At 51.2% G+C, this 22,696-nt stretch overlaps 1 protein-coding gene across 1 annotated transcript in view; it reads right to left on the bottom strand.

Moving 5' to 3' along the window:
• Positions 1-441: 441 nt before the first annotated feature.
• The window catches only part of LOC144165209 (monocarboxylate transporter 9-like), a 46,172-nt gene continuing 23,917 nt past the window's right edge, over positions 442-22,696 (bottom strand). Inside the window, exons 2-3 of the mRNA XM_077695328.1 lie at positions 19,331-20,620; positions 442-859 (exon numbers count right to left, since the gene is read on the bottom strand). Coding sequence (XP_077551454.1) covers positions 618-859; positions 19,331-20,620 — 1,532 coding nt within the window. The 3' untranslated portion in view covers positions 442-617. The remainder of the gene's footprint in view (positions 860-19,330; positions 20,621-22,696) is intronic.

Raw genomic sequence — 22,696 nt, 5'->3', positions numbered from 1 at the left:
CGACAGACCAAAATTTGTGGGTTTAAGTAGCCCAAGAAAGACTATCGCCTTTAAAAACGCGAAGGAGACAGGACACAAGAAGGGGAGACGCGCTGTCTTGTCGTTCCTCATTCTTGCAGACGGTCTCCCTTGCGCTGTTCTTCGAAATGTTGATTAAAGAAGAGCACGATCGTTAAAATCTCCGCGAATACTCCATCGAATCGCGCATGAATTCAACATGAACGACGCCCATTCGGAACGTCTGCTGATATCCTGAACCTTTCATTTCCCACTAAAAGTTACTCTTGGTTTCTGTCCCTATGCTGGTGTGGCCCTTTATAGTAACGAGCTTCCCGTGGATTCACTCGCCTCATTATAAAAATACTTATCTTTTTTTTTACCCGACAAGTAAATGTTTGAGCTGAAGTAACAAGCAAGCGGAGGCAATAAAATACAAAGGAATGGAATGGATGACTTTATTATAGGAGGAGGCCAATAGGGCCTGGTGTGCGACATGAGAAAAAGGCTAGAGGAATATGGTTCATACAAATTATTTTCACTGCACTGTTAGCGTTCACTTAGTACGATAGGCACAGTTGAAGTTGAATGACACAGTTTAGGTTGAAGGACAGTTATTTCTAGTACACGCGTGTCACAGTACGTGACGGACTCTGCCGACGTACGGTATCTTCCTCTTGTAGTGTTGCTAGCGGCTCGGCGACGATCGCAGTGGTGTCCGGAACTACAACTGTGCTCTTTGTTCGGTTCTTGCAGCGTCCGGTGATCCAAACGCCGAGGGTAAACGTAAAGGAGAGCACCAGTAATCCACCCATTAGGCGAAACACGCCGTCGTACGTGCCGTAGTTGTCCCGGAAGAAACCTGGCAGAAAGGACAGCAAGAAAACCATGGGCAAAATTCACTTAATATGAATTCACTTAATAATACATATAACACGAAAAACATGAAGCAAGCCGGCTCGTACTGGCAAGGTCTAGGAGGCACGAAGCGTGCACACTTCAAGGCATATGAGCTACTATGTTGATTTCGTATGTTATAGCAGAAGCTAGAGAGAGAGAGAAAAAAAAATTATTTGCCCTTGAGGCTAAGGCCTCCTCTTTCCAGGGGGACATAGAAGCTGGAGAAATGGGCCACATCTCACGGGGGAACGAGAAATTGTAATTAACATTGACGTAAGTGTTTGATTCCAGGCGACAGGGCCAATCCACAATGACGTGAAATCAGTCATGATTCCTGGAAACCATGTATATTTTCTGCGCTAATTTCACAGTGGTTCGTTTTAGCTTACAGAAAAACCGTTCCTGGTGAGGTATTCATAATGAAGAAGCCCGGCGTGCTGGAAGCCAACACGTCAATTGCGATTTTTTGCACTAGAGCACTCGGCGTCCTTTTCCACTCAACGATAACCTTAACCATAGCCTCAACAAAAAAAGACGAACAGATGGGCATTTCTGTTTTTTTTTAAATAATTATGCTACCGATTTCTATAGAATCAGCAACGGTATTAACGTTATGAGTCTCATAAGCCAGGTGCAAAGGTTCAGTGAGGTACATAGAGCAAAAAAATTTACACATCTTGGTGAAGTTATCGGGGCAATGCGGGTGTTATTTATGGTCTCTTTTCTAGTAAGAAATAAATGTGTAGCGAAAGAATACCCGCGTCTGCTTGCAATGTAGTGATCGAGTCGATATTGTGTAGCGAAATAAGACCAGCGTCTGCTTGCAATGTGGTGATCGAGTCGATTAGCGAGGCAGTGCGCACCTCCGATCCTCCTCGTCCTCTTCTCCTACTGTCACCCTCTGCCTGCGCTTCTTTATTTCTTAACATACTCCCGCCGCCGCCAAGTTGGTTGGGAGCTAGCTGGCAGCTGCACGGGAAGTGGCGAAGTCCGGGCCTCACTACGACCAGTTCGACTTCCGGTAGCGCATAATTCCACAGAAGCTATGCTTGTAGGCTGGCTGGGGGATTCAGTGGAGCATTTGGTTGGGTGTCTCGGTGCCATCGATCTGGGTACATGTCTATAGCCAGGGTAACGGGCAACGACCGCTTGCTGGGTTGCTGGATCAAAGTCACTTAGGAATTAAATGGGAAGATCGCGAATGTTCAAATGGTCACCCGGGAAGAGAAGCCATGCTCCAGGTTTTCGACCAGAAGGCAGCCGCCGGGATCGAATGGGAACAGCTGATGCGGACGGTCAAATTTGCAGAGATCATGCGGCGAGCGTAGTGGCGTTTTCGTTGCGTCCTTGTTCGATACTGATTCTTTGAAGCAATCGGTGGGTTCCAGCAGCACATCCGGTTTCTCTGCGAACCATGGGACTTCCCTCTCATCGGACCCATAAGCAGTGTTGAAAGGCACGTATAGCGTCGACTTGTGCTTGCTCAAGAAGAAGCGTCACCATCGAAGCACTTGTTCTGCTTCGCCACGAGGATGCCTCCCCACCGAGCTTGGACGACTGCGGCCGAAGCTCGCTCACGGAGCGCCGGAGGAGCAGGCGCTTCGTTATCCCCTGAAGCGAGTCCACCTTCTGCACGAGCCGCGTTTTTGTTGCCGGATGCAACAAAACTTTCTTCCTATCGTAGCAGGGCTGCTGAGATGTTTCAGAAACGAGAGCTGCGTCGCCAACGAAACGGTCGAAACAGGGCCGCAGGGACGCCTCGAAAGCTGGAGTCGAATCGGTGATTCCAAGTTCATGACATGGCCGGTCAGTCGTGTCCGCAGCGGAAGTCGAGTCATCGATGCGAGGGTTGTGAAAGAGCTGCATTGACGTCTCCGAAGTGAGAATTGCGTCTGTGACACCAGCGTCAGTCTGAGGCCACTGAGACGTCTCAAAAGTAGAAGTCTTGACGGCGAAGCTAGGTTCACGGCAGGGCCGCAAGGCCGTCTAAGAAAGGCTAACCGCGTCAGCGATGCCGAGGTCCCTGGAGTGTCCTTGAGACTTCCCCGAAAGGGCAGTCACGGAAGCAGCAGGACTGCGAGTTGCTGGAGCCGCTCTCCGTGGCTGAGCCCATCGTGGTCTTGATTGGTGTCCTGAAAAGCCGCAGCGCCTCCGTCCTCATTGTCCTGTTCTTCTACCCGCGCACCAGTCATTTCCCGGACGTGCTGCACGTCACCCGGGACCATTGGCCGCCGGGCGTCTTCGGGAAGCGAGCAAATAGTCGAGGTTGCGATACGGGTAGTAGACAGGGCCACCTGAGGTTGAAGGACGGGGCTTGCGGAATAGTCTTGGTTCTCCGAGAAGAGCGCGCGTGTTCGCAGGGCCCACATACGCTCGTCGTAATCGATCGCTTCGAAAACGTCGGTATCAAATTCTTCATCCTTCAGGTTCTCCTGAACTTGAGCGTCGAGTTTGGGCAGGCTCACCTGGTCATTAAAGATGAGGTCGAGGACAATTTGTCTGCCAAGGGCCGTTGCTGCATGGCTCCGCAAGCCGTTGAGGACTGTCATGGTCCCGGAGACGGTCGCTCGCAGGACATCTCGGCGAATAAGAAAGAGCGTCCATGGCACCAGTTGATGAAGCAAAACGATGGGGTTTTGAATACCAAGGGGACAAGGGCGGGCTTCGACACGAGCCCAAAGGGGGGGCGGCCGAGGGCAAGGCTTCCAGGATAAAGCAGAACAAAGGTATCCAAGCCTCGCGTGCCTCCTCGGAGCCGCTGCGCCGTCGAACGTAGATCCGTTCGTGTACCGGTTTCCAGGTTTCACTTCACCAGAAAATGTGTAACGAAAGAAGACAAGCGTGGGGCTTCCGAAATGGTGATGGAGTCGATTGGCGAGGCAGTGCGCACCTCCGATCCTCCTCTTCCTCTTCTCCTACTGTCACCCCCTGCCTGCGCTTCTTTATTTCTTAACAGCATGTAAACAGGTGAAGTGATATATCCCAGACACGTTTTTATTCTCAGCCTTCTGTCATACGCAGGCTGGTAAATCATTATCGATTTGTCATCATTAGGAAAATTTATTATGTGGTATGTTACGGAATACGAATGGAAGAACCTTGAATAGAGAGATGACGTTCTGTCACCAGATAAATGCCAGCCCCGCATCTCCCGTAGCACCAACCGCCATCTACGTTTTCGCTTGCAACAGTTCTACGCGACCACCGGCGCACCCACGGCCGTGCATCCGCTTGAACCCGCCGCGGATATTCCTCACCTCTGCTGCTGTGGATCTCATTTAGCTGGCACCGTATATGAGAAAGTTTTTAAATTCCACCTGTCAGCCTAAGGTAAAACAAAACGTATTGCACCTACATAAGGACAGCATTTAAAGGTGGTTAGGAGTGATGGTGAAATGGGTATACTGTCCAAATGCCGTACGTAAGCATTACTTCGCAGCGCTAACAGACCAGTGCGATGATTTTTATTGACACAATTCACTGTTTTCTGTTATTTAGCTTGAAGCACAAAACTAACGGAATAATGAGTGCTCCTGTGGTGAATGTTTGGACACGTGGGGAAGTGTGTAGGGAAGGTAATTTTTAATGTTTCTCCTCTCCGCACTTGCAGTTGCACTTTAGAAGCTCTATTAGGAGCTGTTTTATCCTTCGGCTTTGCCTAACCCCCTGCACAATTTTTCAGATCTGTTAGCAATTTTTTAAGCACAGAAAAGCGTTTTAAAGCTTACAGTGGCTGCTACGCGCGGAGTGAATTGGCGCGTTTGGAATACATCAGTCTAAATTTTACTAGAACAAAAAAAAGTTAAACGTTAGTGGTTTCTCTTATTACCGGTCCTTTCATATCCTGGTTAATTCTTCTAATTTTATGATTTTATTACAACGCCGTCAATGCCTTGATCCATCCGCCGAGATAACTGAATGAAGCTGAATCGTTGTGTGCTCTAAATGCGGGGTTTGAATCGTTCATCTAAGGATTTCTAGTACGTGAATACTTGGGCGAGGTACGCTTGCCATGTCTGGGAGTTGGCTAACTAAGGGCGTTGGTGTCATGGTACGTGAAACGTATACAGAAACAGCACACGACAAGCTGCGCCACAAAAGGGAACAGGTTGGCAGCTGCTTAATAGCAACATCTTCTTATACCGCGCACGAAACGCCGTTAAAACAACATGCCGAACGTGCAACTATAACATGCAGCAGGAATACTGCCTCTTCGTACATCGGAAGGGAAGTGTTACGCATGTTGTAAATTGTGGTTGGAATGAGCCGCGCAGGGAAGACGACCGTGAAGAGGATCTGTACATGCGCCGTTTGACTTTGTCTTTGCAAAAGAACAGGACGCTTGCTGAGATGGATCCCGGGTTTCGGTACCAAAAATTGATGTGGGAAAACCGCGCCTCGCCTCGGCTGTTAGTGACTCCCAAGAAAAGAGACGCAAAACCTGGCATCCATCTCAGCAAGCGTCCTGTTCTTTATCGAAGACGAAGTCAAAAGGCGCAGCACGCGCTGCGTGCTGCTTGTACAGATCCTCTTCATGGTCGTCTTCCCTGCGCGGCTCATTCCAACCACGTGACAGTCCAGCCAGGAGGCGGTCTCTCAGCCTTGAACCCAGCGTCCGGGGTAATTGTTATTCTTGCGCCATATTCTTCCCTGGTGAGCCTGGGGAAACATTAATGCGTTGTTATTGCCCTAGCAACGCCACCGCCTTGTTGGCCTTCAAGGCGTTAAAGGGTTCCTGAAATGCCTGCCGCCGATTAGTGGATGTACGTGTAACCAAATAAAGCAATGTATTAGCAATCTCCTCCCGCAAGAATTTTCTTGAAGCGATGAGTATTAGCTGAGAAATCGGAAATCAAAAACCGCGCATTATCGTCGCGCCAGGTTTCCTCCTCCTTTCAACTTACTCTCCGCTGTTGACGGCGAGCGAGCCTCCTCTCCCATGATGCTGCGCTCCTGCGCGGTGACGTACTTCCGCTATTGCGCTGCTCACACAGCCGTCTGCTACGGGCAAGCTTTGTTGACACCATGAAGCCCGCTCTCCGCTCAAGGCTGGAAAAGCGAACGAAAAATCTGGTCCCATGTGTGCGGCGGTCTGGCCTTGCCCTTTCGCGGTGTACGTTGCTGCAGAACTGCTATCGGCGGCACGCGACTTTTTATTGGCGGCGAACTCGCAGCCGCACGGGGAGGATCCTGCGCTCGCTCCCTTGGATGCACAGCCCACTGTTTATCCAAAAAGCGCCGTATCAGATGTGGCACCGCTGGTTCCGGGTCTTCTTTTGTGGCGGTGGTAATTCCTGCCGGCGGCATGTGAAAAAGACATTTTAAACCGACACAGAACCCGGGGCACAAAACGCCAGTTCAGCTTGGGGTGACGCGTGGTGGAGAGCGGCAACGTTGGCAAAACATGCTCCGCCGCGGCTCTGAGCTTTCTAGCGCTGGAGCGAGCACCATTTCTTTGGCAATATCAAACATCGGTTGCCCTGGCAACAAGGCACAAACCGCTCTGGGAGTCAGTTACGCTTGCGTGATCCCGGTTCAGCTTGGGGCCCCACCTCGCGGCATATGGGCACTGCAGGCATACTACTCACTCCCATTTGGAAGTGCGAGATGCGTTTGGCATTACAGGAGGCGATGGTGTGTAAGTTGTGGACACCTTTGTTTCGCGATGAAATGCGACGTTGTGCTTCTGCGGGTGGATAGTGCTTCCCATGGTCTGGATTATCTTTCTCAAGCGGAGTACGACTCAACCTCGCATGGGGTATGTGCAGTGCGCGTGGCTAAAAGCCATCTCGGCTTGTGCGCCAGAGTTAAGTGACTTGCTGTTCGTCCCCGCAAACCGCGCGCGAGGTGAGTGCCGAATTTACGAGGGGCAGGAGGAGACATCCCATCGTCTGTCAATCGCGGTTCGGACTTGCAACGCATGTTGTGACGTTGTGTTCGTTCGAAACGCATCTCTGGATTGTTTGCAAGTTGAATGAAATGTATGCGTCAAACCCGGGCATTCGGCTCAGGGCGTTCTCTGCGATTGCAAGAAAGAAGTGCCACGGGGCTTCAACTCTTTCTTTGTGGAACGTACTCAAGTAAGAAAATCTACATGTCGTGTTATGGCCCTGTTGCATTCAATACAAACGGTTAAGCGTTTGTTTAAACTTGTTTCGTTTGTCGTAAAATGTCCAAGCACTCCGGCACGCAGCTGGCAGATCAGCCCGCGAGCCGACGCTGAGCAGACGACTCATCTCTTTGCCGGAAGTGCGTGAAAAAGCCGCCCAATAGCAGGATGTCTAGCTCATGACGAACATCTGGGAATCGATGACGTAGACATGTGAAGATGGCGGCGTCCAAAAACACGAAGGAAAGGGTGAGAAAAAAGCGACAAACTTTGCAACAAAAGTGTGAGCTTTCCGCTGCGCGTAAAAGAGTAATACTTCGCACAGATGATGTTGACGACCCAATCTGACGATTGCGCTAGTCAATTTAGTGTGCTTAAAACGCCTTTCAGGGCCCTTTTAAAATTGGTATGGCAACAATGCGACGGCGCGCAGCTTGCGTGGAGGAGAGGTAATGCTCTCCCCTCTAATGCCGCTTTGATTCCTTCCCCCTCCCCGAACCCTCCTCCCCCCCCCCCTCATTCCCACCCGGCAACCGCCGCCGCCGCACCGCTGCCTCCGGCGGCGGCGTACCCAACGTTACTAGAATAAACAACGTTACTTTGGGCGTACCGGCGTCCGGCGTGTACCGGGCAAGCCCCGCTCCGACGTCGCGAAGCCACGCCGCTTGAGCAGTAACGACGCCAGCTCGAACATCACTTGAACACTTTATTCGCGTTATGTGCGCGAACGCGACGTGCGGCAAGAAACACCGATGACCAATGGCAATACAACACAGACAAGTTTGTCATCAAGCACAGCCCACGCACGAGCGCACGACGCAAGTCCTATCCTTCAGCTCAGCTTCACGTACGGCATACGAACGAGGTTATCACCTTTCGCTAACAGCACTCAAACTTCGCGTTACGATTAATCCTGCTGTTCGTGGAGTCCCTTTTGCAGCACCATAATGTCCGAGCGAGCACACACGAGAAATCGCCCACTACATAAGACGCGCGTCGGCCTCGCTGCCATTGCTGCCCCGCATGGCCTCGCCTGGCCTCACAGTGCGGAAGTCTGCGGTGACCGTTTTCGCGCATGCGCGTCCACAGTCGCGCCGGAGAGAAGCGGAAAGAAAACAAAATAAGAGGAGTGTTTCTCCAGCGCCACTGCCTCTAGGAGCGCAATAATTGAACCGAAACTAGAAAAAGTAGCATTGGCCTGGTCCAGCGGGATGTTTGAATACAATTTACAACGCCGCACAGCTGCTACGTACCAAACCTCAAAATCCAACTGTTGGTGTAGGCCGAGTTCAGTCGCCTAGGACTGACGACCAACCCGTACTGCGATAACTGTTCTTCCATAGAAACCGTCGAACATATTTTATTAGAATGTGTGGCCTACTTGGCAGCAAGATCCCGTTTTTTTGAAGATATTGAGCGCCTAGATCAAGGGCCGGTAACTTTGAGGACCATCTTAGGACCATGGACTTGCCCCTCGAAGCAGCGTCAGGCCCTAAAAATTTTGCTTTCATAATTGGAGGACATTGGCCACTGTTCAAAATTGTAAATTATGTGACTCAATCTCAAAAAATAGTCCGCCAAGCCCACCAAACCACGCCAGTGTTTTTTTGTTTGCTTTTGTTTTTTTTTTCTGCCCACCTCTCTCTAGGGCCTGTTCTCCCTACATCCCCGACCCCTAGCAGAGAAGCATGTAGGCGATATCAAACGCCGGCAAAACTCTCTGCTTTTTCAATAAAGAGCCTTCTCTCTCTCAAAATCTAAGACGAGTGACATATTTTTGCATATTTTTGCAGTTAATAACGTGCATGGTAACGTGAGCATCACGTTGCGTGCCTCAGCAAGTCGCTACGGCATCCACCGAGATGCCATTTCTATGTTGATAAGTATCTAGAAATGAATTCTGGCCGTCTATCGTAAAAGTTGGAATGGGCCGTTTTCTCAATGCGAGGAAATGTAAGGAATGGAATGGCGGCAAGTTTTAATTCGCCGGCATGGCGTTGGAGTGAAATCGGGATGCTCATTCCGCCTCACTGTTCCTGGCATAGGCATGACAAGCAGCGAATAGCTGCTCATGCTGCCCGCATTATCGACGGCTGTTATCACGTGACCTTTGTAACAGGGCTCCTTAATCCTAGGCGTTTCTCTACAAGAACAGCCTAAACGCTTGGACAAAGAGCTTAACAGCCGCAAGGCCCAGCATCCGTTTTCAGCGCTGAGGTACACTCGGCAGGCCGAGACGTATCCCACTGGGGCCTGGAGGGGAATGAGGTGGCTCATGAGCTGGCCTGCGAGCTCACCAACCAGGCGTCAGATCATCCGGCCACTACTCTGCTCTCAGCACCCCTCCTTAGCTTTCAAGATGTCCTAGATTACTACAAGGACGCTAGACGCATTTACCCACACCCGCACGCCTCACTCACTCGATACGAAGCGACCACACTACGACAAATCCAGACGAACACCCGTCCTTCCCCAGCACTGTACATCAGAATACACCCTAGCTTATACAGCCCGTTCTGTCCATCCTGCGGAGTCTGGGCCAACATGCAACACATGTTATGGCAGTGCCCCACTATGCAGACCGACAATTTTATTCACAACGAATCAGACTGGGAAGCGGCGCTGCTCAGCCCCAATAAGGACATCCAGAAGGCGCTTGTGGCTCTAGCGATCCGTGCGGGACCTCCAGTGCTTCAGCGAGATCCGCCACAGCAACCACCTCCGTGAACGGCCCGGCCACAGGGGGCCACCGTCGGGTCCAAGCTGGGCTCAACCGCTGACCCTCTGAACACTATCGGGCCACTAAATAAAGTTTTCTCTCTCTCTCTCTCTCTCGGCAGGCCGACGCAACCCGGTGCGCCCGGTGCAGCGGTGCCTGGGCATCACCGGCTGTACCCTACACGTAGCCTTCTTTGCAGAGCATACCCGCCATCCCAACACCTGCATTTGTGCAAAAATATCTGCTATGCACAATTAACGTTTTTTATCGGATACAAGCGGGAATGGACATGTTTGGTTTAAGAGAATTCAGTTAACACATTTCAATATTTGAAGTGTACAAAATTTTTTGAAATTCACTAAAAAAAGTATAAATGGCTACCTTATACAGCGCGCCACCAGTAGGAGACAATATAAATAAAGAAACCCGGAAGGTATGATGGAAACACGAACAAAAATCTGTTAAAGCAGCAAGCGAAGTACCGCACGGTATTGGCTCAAATATGCATAATTTGCGAATGTAATAATAATAATGCTTCATGAATAATAATAATGTCTAAAGTAACGTCAGCCCACATAATTGATCGAAGGCAGTAGCAAAATTAAAAAATTACACCATCTTCCCACGTGGGAACCCTGAGGGGATGCCAAGCCGTCGAGTAGTAGCGTGTTAATGGGTTGTTAGAGTAAAGACACATCAAGTAGCGTATTAAATGTCTTCTGTATTTATCGTGTAGTGGGAAACCTTTTGCGGCTTCTGGTTCTCAAAGCGAGGAATCCGCTGTTCGACGCGGGCGTTTCAAAGCGTTGTCACCTTGTCGAACGCCATGGGATGAGCTACTCGCCGCTGGCGTTTCAAAGCGGCTTCTCGTTCTCCAAGCGAGGAATCGGCTGCTCGACACTGCCGTTTACGTTCGGCGTCGCGTTCTCTCCTCTGTGCAGCCTTGTCTTCGGGGGTGCTCGCGGTTCTGACAGTGTGCTGGCCGGCGCTAGTTGAAGGTGTGCCAGCCAGTTCGCTGACGGAATCGTTGGCGTCCATTTCCAGTCATTGGACGGCGCAGTACCGAAGAAGCAACTGAGCGGAGCGCCGACCGGGTTTATTTGCAGAGCAGAGGAAGTGTAGGGAGGAGCATCGCGCATGCGCGTGATTGGACAGCTGGTGTGGAGAGGGGAGAGGAGGAGCAGCGCGCGTAGCGCACAGGTGGTGTGGAGAGGAGGAGAGGTGCGGACGTTGGACGCTGACGGACGACGGAGGGTGGACTAGGAGATACTTTGCATCTAAAAATACAAACACCACAAAAGTTACAAAAATTCAAACCCCGTTCCCTCTAACGACAAAGATAGTTGAAACAGGCAGGTTTATGGTGTGTTAGATGACTGATGACACGCTTGTTGTGTATGTGTAAGGTTGGCTTTACTGCAGTGTGTTGTGTAGTGCACCGAACCCCGTCAGGAAGGCATAGGAAGGGTTGCTTTAAAAACCGTCAAAGCGGAATAAATATGCACAGTGGGTGGGGGGGGGTAATCGTACCAGCAACACATGACCTTCTAGGGGCACTGATAAGGTAGGCTCCGGATTTATTTTGACCAAAAGGGGAGGGAGGGGACGCTTCCTCCCACCGGAGGTGATTGGAAGACAGGCCTTCTCAGCGGCTGTCAAGTTGAGTCCCAAAGTATTCTGATGGCAAGAATTTCTGAAGGGGCCAGTCATGTGGCATCGCAGACCATGCAAGCTACTACCCAAGCACAGCAGGATCATTTAGATTCTACTGTCTTTTCTCGACAAAACTTTTTCATTGTATGTCCCCTTTCACGCGAGGGCGTTTTCGCAGAAAAGATTGAAATATGCGGATCTTATACAGCACCCTCACAAAACAAAGGCACAGGTATGAAATCCCCGAATACAACACCTGTAACGTGAATGAAAATGGTGAAAGAGTACCAACCGTACACTGCCCGTGCAACTGCACACAAATAGGTACTTAGCACATTTAAGTCCCTTAGTCGCTGTAGTACTTTAAATGTGTAGCATTGACGAAAAGAAACAAGGGAAAACCATAAAACAATAACGCTCACTAACGTATTGTGCGACCCACAGCAAAGCTCAGGCCATACAAAACGCACAATAAAAACAAGTGTCGTAGGAAGGCTTACCGTCTAGTAGATATTTCTTTGAATTTCTTCGCACTTCTTTGCAAACGCGGCCTGCTTAGCTATTTCAAGCATCGTACTAGAGTACCAGAGTGAATGCGCGTGTTGGTAGGCGTCACGTCGCACCTAAAGCAACCTAAATGATGCCAAAGAGTGCCTTTTTAGATGTGACTGCATCTCATTCACTCACCTCGTCCTTGCATCGGGCGTCGGCGTTGTTGTCATTGTCCTCCCCTCCCCTATTCTCCTCGCCGCGCCATCTGCGCTCTCCGCCGCTCACCCCTCTCCTCTCCGATAGCGAACACTCTCTCGCGAGGGGCATTGGATTGGATTGGATTGGCTTGGCTTGGCTTGGCTTGGATTGAATTGGAATTGGATTGGATTGGATTAAACTGGATTGTGTTGGATAGTGTTGCGTCATAGCCGCGGCAGACACACTGGCGCGGGCGCGTCCCCTCACCGTTATGCGCGCTATAAAACGCGGTGCCTGCGCCTCTCCGCTCCATCGTTCCAGCGCCGTTCCTCCGCTGTCCAACTCTGCAACGTGAACCCCCTATGCGTCGCATCTACACAGGGGTTCCCGCGAGGGGAGGTGGTAGTTTTTTGCCAAAGATACCAAAGAGTGCCTGACCACGGACGCAGCATTCAGGGGCCTTGGCGAAACATTTGCCGCCCTTCCACTACTGAGAACGTGGAAAACGAGCCAAGATGAAGTGGCGGACAGCTGTATTGAGGTACGCAGTTGTATATCTACGGTTGAAGCGCTCTTAGCGCCTCGTTCTCGCGTTATCCGTTTCTATATAGCTTCGGTAACACGTGATTGCGATCTGATTTCCTTGACAGCACTCTCTCCGCAGAGGCCACGGATTCCCTGAAGGTGCGAATTCTGTAACGTTTACAAATATACCATGGATTTTTTACAAGTATAATGATACAGTAGTCCGTATTATGATACAGCAGTCCCAGCAGCTAGCATACAACAAAATATTTCTTTTGAGGTAGTTCTTTGCGAGACGCTTAAAGCGCGAAATTCAGAATAATGACTAATCAGGAGGACAGGAACAACTGCTTTTACACGTCTGTAGTGCAATACAACCTTTCCGAAGAATCCACGTTAATCCCGATTACTGTGACAAAACAAGAGTTACAGCCGTTATCTTGCAAAATAGTCGGCTATGTACTGACAGCACACAAGAATTCTGTAATGTTTCCAACTAAAGTTGGAACTAACTATTCCAAGTAAATAAAACTCAGCGTACTGATAGACCCGCCTTCGCGGCCAACTATTAAATAATATTGTGGGAGGGGTAGTTTTGCTGAAACAAGAGTTACAGCAGTTTTGCTCCCATGACGGAAGGACCACGTATTGCCGTTTATATAACTCCGCTGTGAACAAACAAAACTGTACAAGTGAATGAAACTGAGAGAAATGAGAGAATCGCCTTAGTGATCAATTGTCACGTCATTTTGGGGACAGCGGGAAGGTTTATTAAAAGAAGGGATGTCGCCATATTCCGCTGAGCAACCTCAATAAAGCTGGCTTGGCAGCGAGGCGCTTCTTGTCGCGGTGATTTTGCTGAAGGAAAACCAAGATGCATGAAACCCTCGCAGTACACATTTTTGCTGTAAAACGTTTCGATTGCTGTGTCTCTACCAAAGGCCGTTAGCGTCAAACCCCGCGATTTTGCACCTTTTTGACTGATGCCCTTGTGATTGAAAACCTTTCACCGATCTTCGAATAAAGAATGGTGCGCGCTCAGGCACCAGATGGGGTTGTTCCCTATTCGCGGGACCCATATGTGTCGAGTAATTCTCCTCGAGCTTCCAGCTGTTGCTGAATGGCGAGGATGGTCTCCAATCGCTCGAGCGGGTTGAGGTTGGGGGAGGGGACAAGGGTTAAGGGGGGTGTCTTCCGTTTTTTTCAATCCCTAATGAAGTGCGCGAGAGTGCCGTCTCCCTTGGGGAACGAACTTGTGCTCTCATGTTCTGCGTGGTACATTTTGTGCAGAAGCGCTGTGAGTGCGAGCGACCCTGCCTGTAAACGGCGCAGTAGTGCCTGCTGCCGTCTGCTCAGTTGCTTGTGTGGCTTCGGAAACCTCGTTATACTTTCTTTGTATAGCCGGATGATCTCCTTATAACTCGCGACGGGGTGCGGTTGGTCTTCCTCGGCCCGGATGGCTAGTTCTCAGGCATAGTGGTCGGCGGTGACGTTGCCTTCAACGAGCAAGTGAGCCTGGATCGTCACGAGCTTGGTGACTCGTCCCGGTGTTGGGGATGTTTCTTGAGTATAGGTTCTGCCGCGGAGACGATATCTTTCCGAAAGCTTGCGTAGCTTTCTTGGAGTCGGTAACCACCGTGCTGACCTCCGGCATGGCTAGCGCCAGTGGTATGGCTACCTCTTCTGCCACGTTCGGGTCCGTATTCAGGTATTCAGCTCGTCGATGTCTGTTACGCCCACCACGACCTTGGTTTCGTGTTTTGGGATTGAGGCGTCCACGTACCAGACCCGGACATCCTCCCCTAGCTTCCGGGCCAGGGCTTTGGCCTGCGCCGTCCACCTGCCTTCTTGCCATTCCGCTGTCATGTTACCCAGTAACTGTTTGGTTGTGATAGATTCACGCCACCCTGAAGGAGTGGTGCCTCTTCTGTCTGTGTTGCAACCTGCCATCAAACCTTGTATAGGACGGCTCTTCCGTGTTCTGTCCTGCTCAGACGAACTGTCGGGTTGGACAAGTGTGCTTCGATGAGTTCGTCCGTGGGGTTTAGGGTGCCTATGTCCATTACTCTTTTTGTTGACAAGTACATCGGCAGAACTATGGCTATCTTGGTGGCCTTACGCATCGCCGTGTCCAGCGCTTCACTCTCCGCCTTCGTTAGCCGGAGGTACGGAGAGGAGTAGGCTACGCGGGACACGACGAACACCTGCACTATCCGCAGGGCGTCTTTTTATTTCAGTCTGTGGTTTCGTTTCGCAACTCTAGGTATCATGCGTGCGATTTGTTCCGTCGAGTGGTTGATCTCGTTGACGGGAACCAAAGCCTTTCCGTCTCCCCGGAGCAACAGGCCGAGGATCCAGATCTGTTCTGTCGGTATGATTTGCGATCCGTCGATGGTTACGGTTTCGCTTGGGGGTGCTTGTTTCTTTGGCCTGTCCGGTTGGACGATGAGCAGTTCCGACTTCTGTGGGGCGCAGCTCAGGCCGCAGGACTTGGCGTACCCGTGGACGGTTTCCGCCGCTCTCTACAGCACTCCTTCAATCCTGGAGTAAGAGCCTGCGCGGTTAGTCCACACCCTGATGTCATCTGTGTAAAATGCGTGGCTCACCCCGTCTAATTGCTCGAGTGCGTTGGTAGGGAAAGGAACGCCAGGTTGAAGAGCAGAGGCGACAGGACCGACCCCTGAGGGTTGCCCTTGTCCCCGAGCTCAACGGCTTCTCACTTCTCCTCGCCAATCCTGATCACTGCCTTTCTTTTTGGCAGGAAGTCTTTGATGTAGCCGAACGTACGCCGGACGCTTCCCGTCTTTCCTATATTTTCCAGAACAGCCGCGTGCGACACGTTATCGAACGCCTCTTCCAGATCTAGGGTCAGTATCGCTCGCGGTGCTGTCTTCATTGCTTGCTTCAGCACCAGATCGCTGGGCTGGATCATCCCGTCTTGGGTGCTTAGGTGTTTTCTGAAGCCGTACATGGTGGCCGGCATCCGTCCCGTCTTTTCTAGACGAGCTTGCAGCACCTTCAGTACCATGAGCTCGACCACCTTCCCCATGCAGTAGGTCAGCGATATTGAGCGCACGTTTTCGATCTTGAGCGGTTTGCTGGGGTTCTGTATGAACCTGGCCTCAGACGTTTTCCATTGGGGCGGTAGCCACGACTTCTCCCAGTCCTCGTTAATGTGACCCAGCAGTTCTCTCGCTGCCGCATTGCTCATGCTACCGAGCAGTTTGTAGGTAATCGTGTCCGCACCGGGAGCACTACTCTTGTTAGTCTAGTCTATTGCGGAGCAAAGCTCTGCCGTGGTGAAAGGTTCGTCGAGGTCCAGGTTCTCCGGCCTGGCATACTCGTCCAGTATCGGATACTGGCCCTTCTCCGTCTTGAAGTATGTCCGTTCCAGGTTGTTCAGTAGGCGCTGTCCGTCCCTGTTATTGGCGTTCAGATTCGATCAAATTGTGATTGCCGGCTCTCTTGGTGCTCAGCGGGTCGATGAGATGTCTGAGGAGACACCACGTCTTCCGCCCGCACAGCTTGCTTTGGAGACACACACGCTGAGCCAGTTTTCGCAGCATAGCTTGCTTGCGTACTCTGCTATTTCCTTATTCAACTATGGTATTCTTGTTTGCGCATTCGTCGCAACTTCCTGAGTGAACCTGTCGCGCGTTGTCTTTTGCTCGCGGGCCGACTCGGCGTACGTTTGGTTGTTTCTTTCGTCCCTGCTTTCTTCAGTGTCCGAGTGCTCCTCTTCCTTTGTTTTCTCTTCGGGCTGTTCTTTCCAGTACATTGCACTTTTCAGCAGTTCGAACGGACCTTAACACGTGTCCACAATACGTGCATCGGATCGGACGTCACTTTTGATAGGATTTCTAAAGCAAACCTTTTAGATGCGACTGCATCTCATTCACTCGCCTTGTCCCTCCATACGGCGTTGTTGCTGTCCGTCCATACCCCTCCCCCATTCTCCTCGCCGCGCGAGCTGCGCTCTCCGCTGCTCACCCCTCTCCTCTCCGATAGCGAACACTCTCTCGCGAGGGTCATTGGATTGGCTTGGCTTGACTTGGATTGGATTTGGATTTGATTGGATTAAAGTGGATTGTGTTGGATTGTGTTGCGTCATAGCCGCGCCACGTTGCGTCATAGCCGTGGCAGGGGGTTCACGGCACGTTTCACGCGATGGGATAATCAACCTAGCGGAAACAACAACGGAACCCCCTATGCGTCGCATTTACACAGGGGTTCCCGCGAGGGGAGGTACCGGACAACGGTTGTTTCGCGACATTCGGGACAACAAACTCCCAAAGCGGCGGAGGCGACGGCGGGGAGTGGGTGGGGGGGAGGAGAAGTGCGAAGGCAGAGGGAGGCAGAGGGCTTCACTCGCGAAGCACACTGCAGATGGCGCGGCAAATTTACCCAGCGTTCCCCGCGCCGAAGTGTCTGGTCGCCGGTGGCGGCGTCTGGGGTACGGCTTGATCGTCTGCTGTAGCGATGGTAGTTTTGGGCTATTTTGGAGCACCATCACGTCCCCTGCGCGCTGCCTTCGCACGGCTTGATGACTTGTTCGACAGCACCTCCAGGGTAACGCGCAACCAACGGAAGTAAGTGGTCGTACGGCAAACATGCGTTAACGATTGGTTTGAACGGCGGAGAAAAAATGTACCAACCCAATGCAGACATCTGGCGGCTAGAAAAGGCTACGTTTTCCGCACTGCGGGCCACGAATGAGACTCCGTTTTCTAAATTTGTGAATACCAGTTCGGTTGTGTTTTAAGAGAGATTACAAAAGGCGAAAGTAGCAACTGGTTCTGATAAATAGCGATTATCAAAGTTGCCTGAGCTTTATCGCAATTCTCAAACTTACTAAACTAACTAGTTTAAACCCTTACAAATGGTAATCAATGAGCTCACATGCCGAATATTTTGGTGTTCGCGCTTGTGCCGCGCGATGATGTAGCCCCGAGCTAGCACATCAGGATGGCTAGGTTTCGCTGTCTCACGCTTCGAAAGACGCTTCTCTGCGTTTTAATCCTCCTGACTCACGGCCGGGCTACAGAGGCGGTGTCCGGCGCTCTAACTCGCAGTTGTGGCCAAGGCTGCTGCTGCGTTCGGGACGGCGCCCACGCGAATTCCAGGTAACGGCTGGCAGAATCTCTGATTTCACTCCTTGTAGAGCCACATGTGTGAATTCAAGTGACGTCGTATGGGCAATTCTTGTGGGTGTCGTTTAAACCTTTGCATTCCAACCAACCTAACAGTGGGAATTGGGTCCATTTTTTGTTCGCCCATTTCTTTCGTTTTATCAATTCATTTACTACTCTTGCCCAGTTTTTTACCGTACCCCATCTGCAATAAATTCGTTGAAGTAGCCTTGTTCCTGCGCAACATTATCTATGTCGTCGGGCCTAGCAAATAGGACAGTTCATTATGCATCACCAATTACCCGAAGAACACTTGACTAATCAACCTTCTAGCCTTCTCAGAACGTGTTTAACACAGATAAAAGATAGCTGGTTTAATAGCTCACTGCAACCGATGCAATATAGTTCAAACTGGTTCCCACCATTGACTTGTATGCTTTCTTTAAACATTCTTTTTTTTCAAACAGCCCTTAATGCGCTGCGTACCCGAGCCCAAAAACATTTACTCGAAGCACGAGTGTAATGAGATGCCAGGAAGCGGTGGCGAAGACGAAGAAGGTAATGAAAAGACCAGGACAATCACCCGCACGCGGGTATTTGCCAGAAGGGACGAACGTGCCAGAAGTGCGTGCAAGAGGAGGAAGATGTTGGAGACGGAAGGCAATACCGGCTGGAGTTCGGGTGGTCTAAGGAGAGGTGACATCCACCCCATGGCGCCGACTATGCAGCAGCGCTAGGACGTCGCCAGCTCCATCGGCACAGCGGGGCCCCGCCGTAGGGCCGGACACCCGTTCTCCATCTCCAGGCGCTCGAGCTTTGCGCCGGGTAGCATGATCATCGTTACCTCCTGCGGGAGCCGCCACGTCTTCGGGCGGACAACCTGCTCTTCCCACAAATCGAGGCACCGTGCTATGCGCCGGGGACACTCGGCTCGTGCGACCTGTTTGGAGTTCGCGACCTTTTTGGTGTCCCGTTCCTTCCGCGTTATCGGGTCGTATATTCCCCCGGCTAATCAAGGCAGCGGCGAAACGGCACTATTGCACCACGTATGTCTACGACGCCTGCCACGACGTCGCCTTCGGTTCTCGTCACTTCCAGAAAGTCGACGCCTGACCCTGAGCATAAACTGTGAGCTCGTGGGTTTATTTGGCTCATTTGCCTAGCTGGTAACTGACAGTTGCTGGTAGGGGTAGCGTGAGTAATACCTTAGTCCTTAGTTTTATATCTGTAGTTTCTAAGCCCGCCGCCTGTCTATTCATAAATGTTGTCCTTCCGTGTTCTTGAACTTCGTGTTGCTTCTCTCTCTCTCTGGGCCCGTCAAGTGTGCATCGTCTCGTTGTTCATAACACCCGAACCCTGACATCATCACAACGATCGTAGATGGATAGCATTTAAGACTGGTGTAAGTGTTATAAACGCGCGAGAACATATATTTGCTACGGAAATTAAAATTTTTCTAGGGCAGTTTCATTCTTTGTGCATAATACGTGGACACAGATGGGGCGCACTTAATAATATAGCGGCAGGAAACCGAATTTTATTTCTACTTAATGTTGAATGATACTAATTGGTGCCTCTAACATTTGTGGAAGACAAAACAATACTCACTGATAACGGGAGGTCTCACAAAGCCCCCAGTGGCCGCCAGCGTTGTCATGAATCCGAATGCAATGGGTAGGTTAGCAGTTCCAATTTCAGTAGCCAGTATCTCCGGTGCTCCAACCATGATGTAGCCAGATGGCATTCCCATGAAAGCAGCCAGAACCCAGAAGGCCAGGTTGCCACGTATGAATGGCGCCAACTGTTGAAGGAGGCCAAGCAGAAGGTACGCCATTGTTAGCAGACCACAGTTGGAAATTATTCCGTAATCGCTCAAGAACGGCACGAACAATCGCCCCACGGTGTCCATGGCTGAGAAGAACGTGAGCCCGTGCACAGATTCATCGGAGGAGACGCCGATATCTTGGGCGTAATCGAACATAACCGTCAGGAATGAGTCCAGGAAGAAGGACCAGGACGTGTAGCTCATAGCGTGCAAGTAGAAGCTAGGTGTCTTGAGCACTTGCAGCGCACTCTGTAGGGCAGAACTTGAAGCCGACTCGTCCTCTTCTTCAATCGTGGGAAGCGCAATTTTCAGTGACTCTCTTCGCAGCGGCGGGACCTCTAGCTGGTGGCACGAGTTGACGATGCTTACTGCGGATCTCCTGCGGCCAGACCTGCAGTCGTCCGAGCGACCAGATCTCCTGGCCATGAGCGAGCCCGCGATACTCAGCATGGTGCCTCTCCTCGCCCGGCACTCATTCAGGTCTGGGGGCCCGGAGTCTGCGACGCTGCTTGTGAGAGTACCGCGTCTAGATATGACGGAGGGATGCTCGGACACGAGCGTTCCTCGCCGCGAGGGCTTTGCGTCTGGCTCAGTGAAGCTCACAATGGTGCCTCTGCGAGGCCCAAGGGCGCAGGTGCGATCGTGAACGCTGTATATCGTGCTCCTCCTGGTAGAACCCGCATGCTGGGCGACGCTCACCATGGTGGCCTTTCTGCTTTGCGGCGGAACAGACAGCTGGTCAACCTCGTGGTCCCCGCATGTGCTGCTCCACACAAGGGACACGCGCCTGGGCGCTGCTGTCCTGCACTGGTCCTGCGGCAGGCCCGCCTTCTCCCATGGAGGAGTGCGCATAAGCAGCGACAAAACAGGCACGTGCAAAAGGCTGGCCCCGAGAACGAGCAGCGTTCCCCTAAGTCCGTACTCGGAGAGCAGCAGTTCGTACACGTTAGGGAACACCAACGATGCCACCGTAGCCCCGGCCATATTGATGCCCAGGGCGATCCCCCGCCGTCTGTCGAAGTACTGGCTGACGCAAACAATGATGCTGTTCAGTATGATTCCTTGGCCAGACCCTAAACAGGGAGAGAAACAAAGGGCCACAGTCAAGTCAGCCAACCGTTCAGCCTGAAATATCAATAATGGTGCACACATGTGGGAGCCTACCACTTACCACTTGTATAGAAGTTTCTAGGATCATTTACGTATTTGCTGTTCGGGGGCCACACAACACCACCCCTAAGACTATTAAGGAAACTTCACAGCGAGACATTGACATGTTGAAATCCACCTCAAGACAAAAAATGAATACTAAACTGAATGATGTGTGTAACTTTTAATTACCGCTCGGAAGAACTCACGGCACTGGATGGGGCTGACATTATTTCATCGCTTTAAATATAACGCGTGGACTTGTTTTCCCATTTGCTAAATAACCTAAGCGTATAGCCGCGTCATTCACGAAATGAAACGGAAAAGCCCCCTGCTCCGATTCCTTCGGGAATCCGGAGTGTATCTGTACATTTAATTTCCCTTATGCTGAATAGCAAACTTCCGCAATGAAAAAGAAGCAACGTTGAGTATCAGGAAAGCAAATTTCTGCAGAATTACGCTGTCTAATAAAAACTGCATAACAGCACTGCTGCAGAAGTTCACGAGATCCCACCATAACAAACAAAATTTTTGACCACGCTCATTGGCAAAGTTCTCGCACACGTAATAAACATAAGAGTAAGTACAGGTGTTTTTGCTGAAGAATTAAAAGTCGCACGAGTGACGCCGGTTTGTACAGGTGGGAAAGGGGAAGAAAACAAGCTTACAAATTACAGGCTAGATCAGTTGTGCCTTTGCTCTATAAAATATTTGAGGATGTGATGGGAGTTGTGGAAACCCGCGATCCCTACTCGGCACGCGGCAGCGTTACGAGACGCGCGCGGCTCTTCGACGACGACGCGGCTTGCGCTGGATTGCGCAGTAGGATGGCAACAATAGGTTGTTCGCTTGCTCCTCGTGAGATGGCGCGCTTGGAAGCGGGGAGCCAGAGTTCCTGTATATAGCTCCCCTAGGGGAGCAGAGTTGCGCGTCCATCCACCATCCTGATTTCCAGGTCGTGCGGGAAAGCCATCCGTCTTCCATGTAGGAGCTGCCGCCGGGCCGCCGCGCCAGGGGCAGCGGCGAGTAGGAGTGGCGAGGAGGGACAAAAATGCTCACGATAGTCGGCTGCTTATCAGCTGACCAGCCGTCGCGGCCGCCGCTTCCGCAACCGCGGATGCTCAGTGGAGCAGAACTGACTGAATACGCCGTCTTGTGCGCAGCACTGAAAATGGGCTTTCCTGTCGAACTCGAAAGCGCGGCATGTGGCAATCAGACGCGCAACTCTTGCGATAAGCAATATACAGGAACTCTACGGGGAGCTGGAGAGTCGCTTCGTGGGCGAGGAAGCTGCGGCGGACGGGTACTTTTGCTGCGGCGCTTGGCGGCGGTGGCGGCCAGCCGGCCGCTGCGAGCGGGGAGATTAGGGCGTGCGGCGGCGCAGCTACCCGGCTCTTCCCTTCCAGCCTGCTCTGACCATCGTCCACCCGTAGCGGCGGGAGTCGAAAGAATCCGGCCGCTCAAGCAAGGCGGGATTTGCCGACGACGAAGAAAACCGGAGCGCTGGGGTAGTTTAGGGAATTAACCCCCTTGGTGGCCGGCGTCGGTTGCCTTTGCCTCCTACCTGCGGTCCACGCCGGTGCCTTCTACACGGCAGTAGCGTGTCAATGATCGTCCGAGTGAGACCCGTACTCACAATGGCATCTTTGATAAGTTATCCAGTTTATTTGTTCACAATAATATTATCAGCAAAGCCCAATATGGCTTCCAAAAAGGACGGTCAACGGAGCATGCTCTCGTTTATATAAAAGACAAAATAATCGAAAACATTTAAGAGAATTTGACATTGGGATTATTACTAGACCTGAGAAAAACATTTGATTTAATTAACTGCACAATTGTTAAAAAATTAAACAAAAAAGAATCGAAGGCGCAGCCAACAAATTGATAGAACGTTATGTAAACACTCAAAAACAGCTTGTATGGTTTGGAAAGGCTAGGTCAGGTTTTTAAACATTTAGCGCTAAGTACTATAGGGGACCCATTCTCTTTCTGGCCCA

Source organism: Haemaphysalis longicornis, unplaced genomic scaffold (assembly GCF_048455015.1).
Source record: "Haemaphysalis longicornis isolate Haplotype H1 unplaced genomic scaffold, Haemaphysalis longicornis Haplotype H1 scaffold_14, whole genome shotgun sequence".
NCBI lineage: Eukaryota > Metazoa > Arthropoda > Arachnida > Ixodida > Ixodidae > Haemaphysalis > Haemaphysalis longicornis.
The sequence above is the reverse complement of the archived record's forward strand: the minus strand, read 5'-3'. Positions and strand labels throughout refer to the sequence as shown.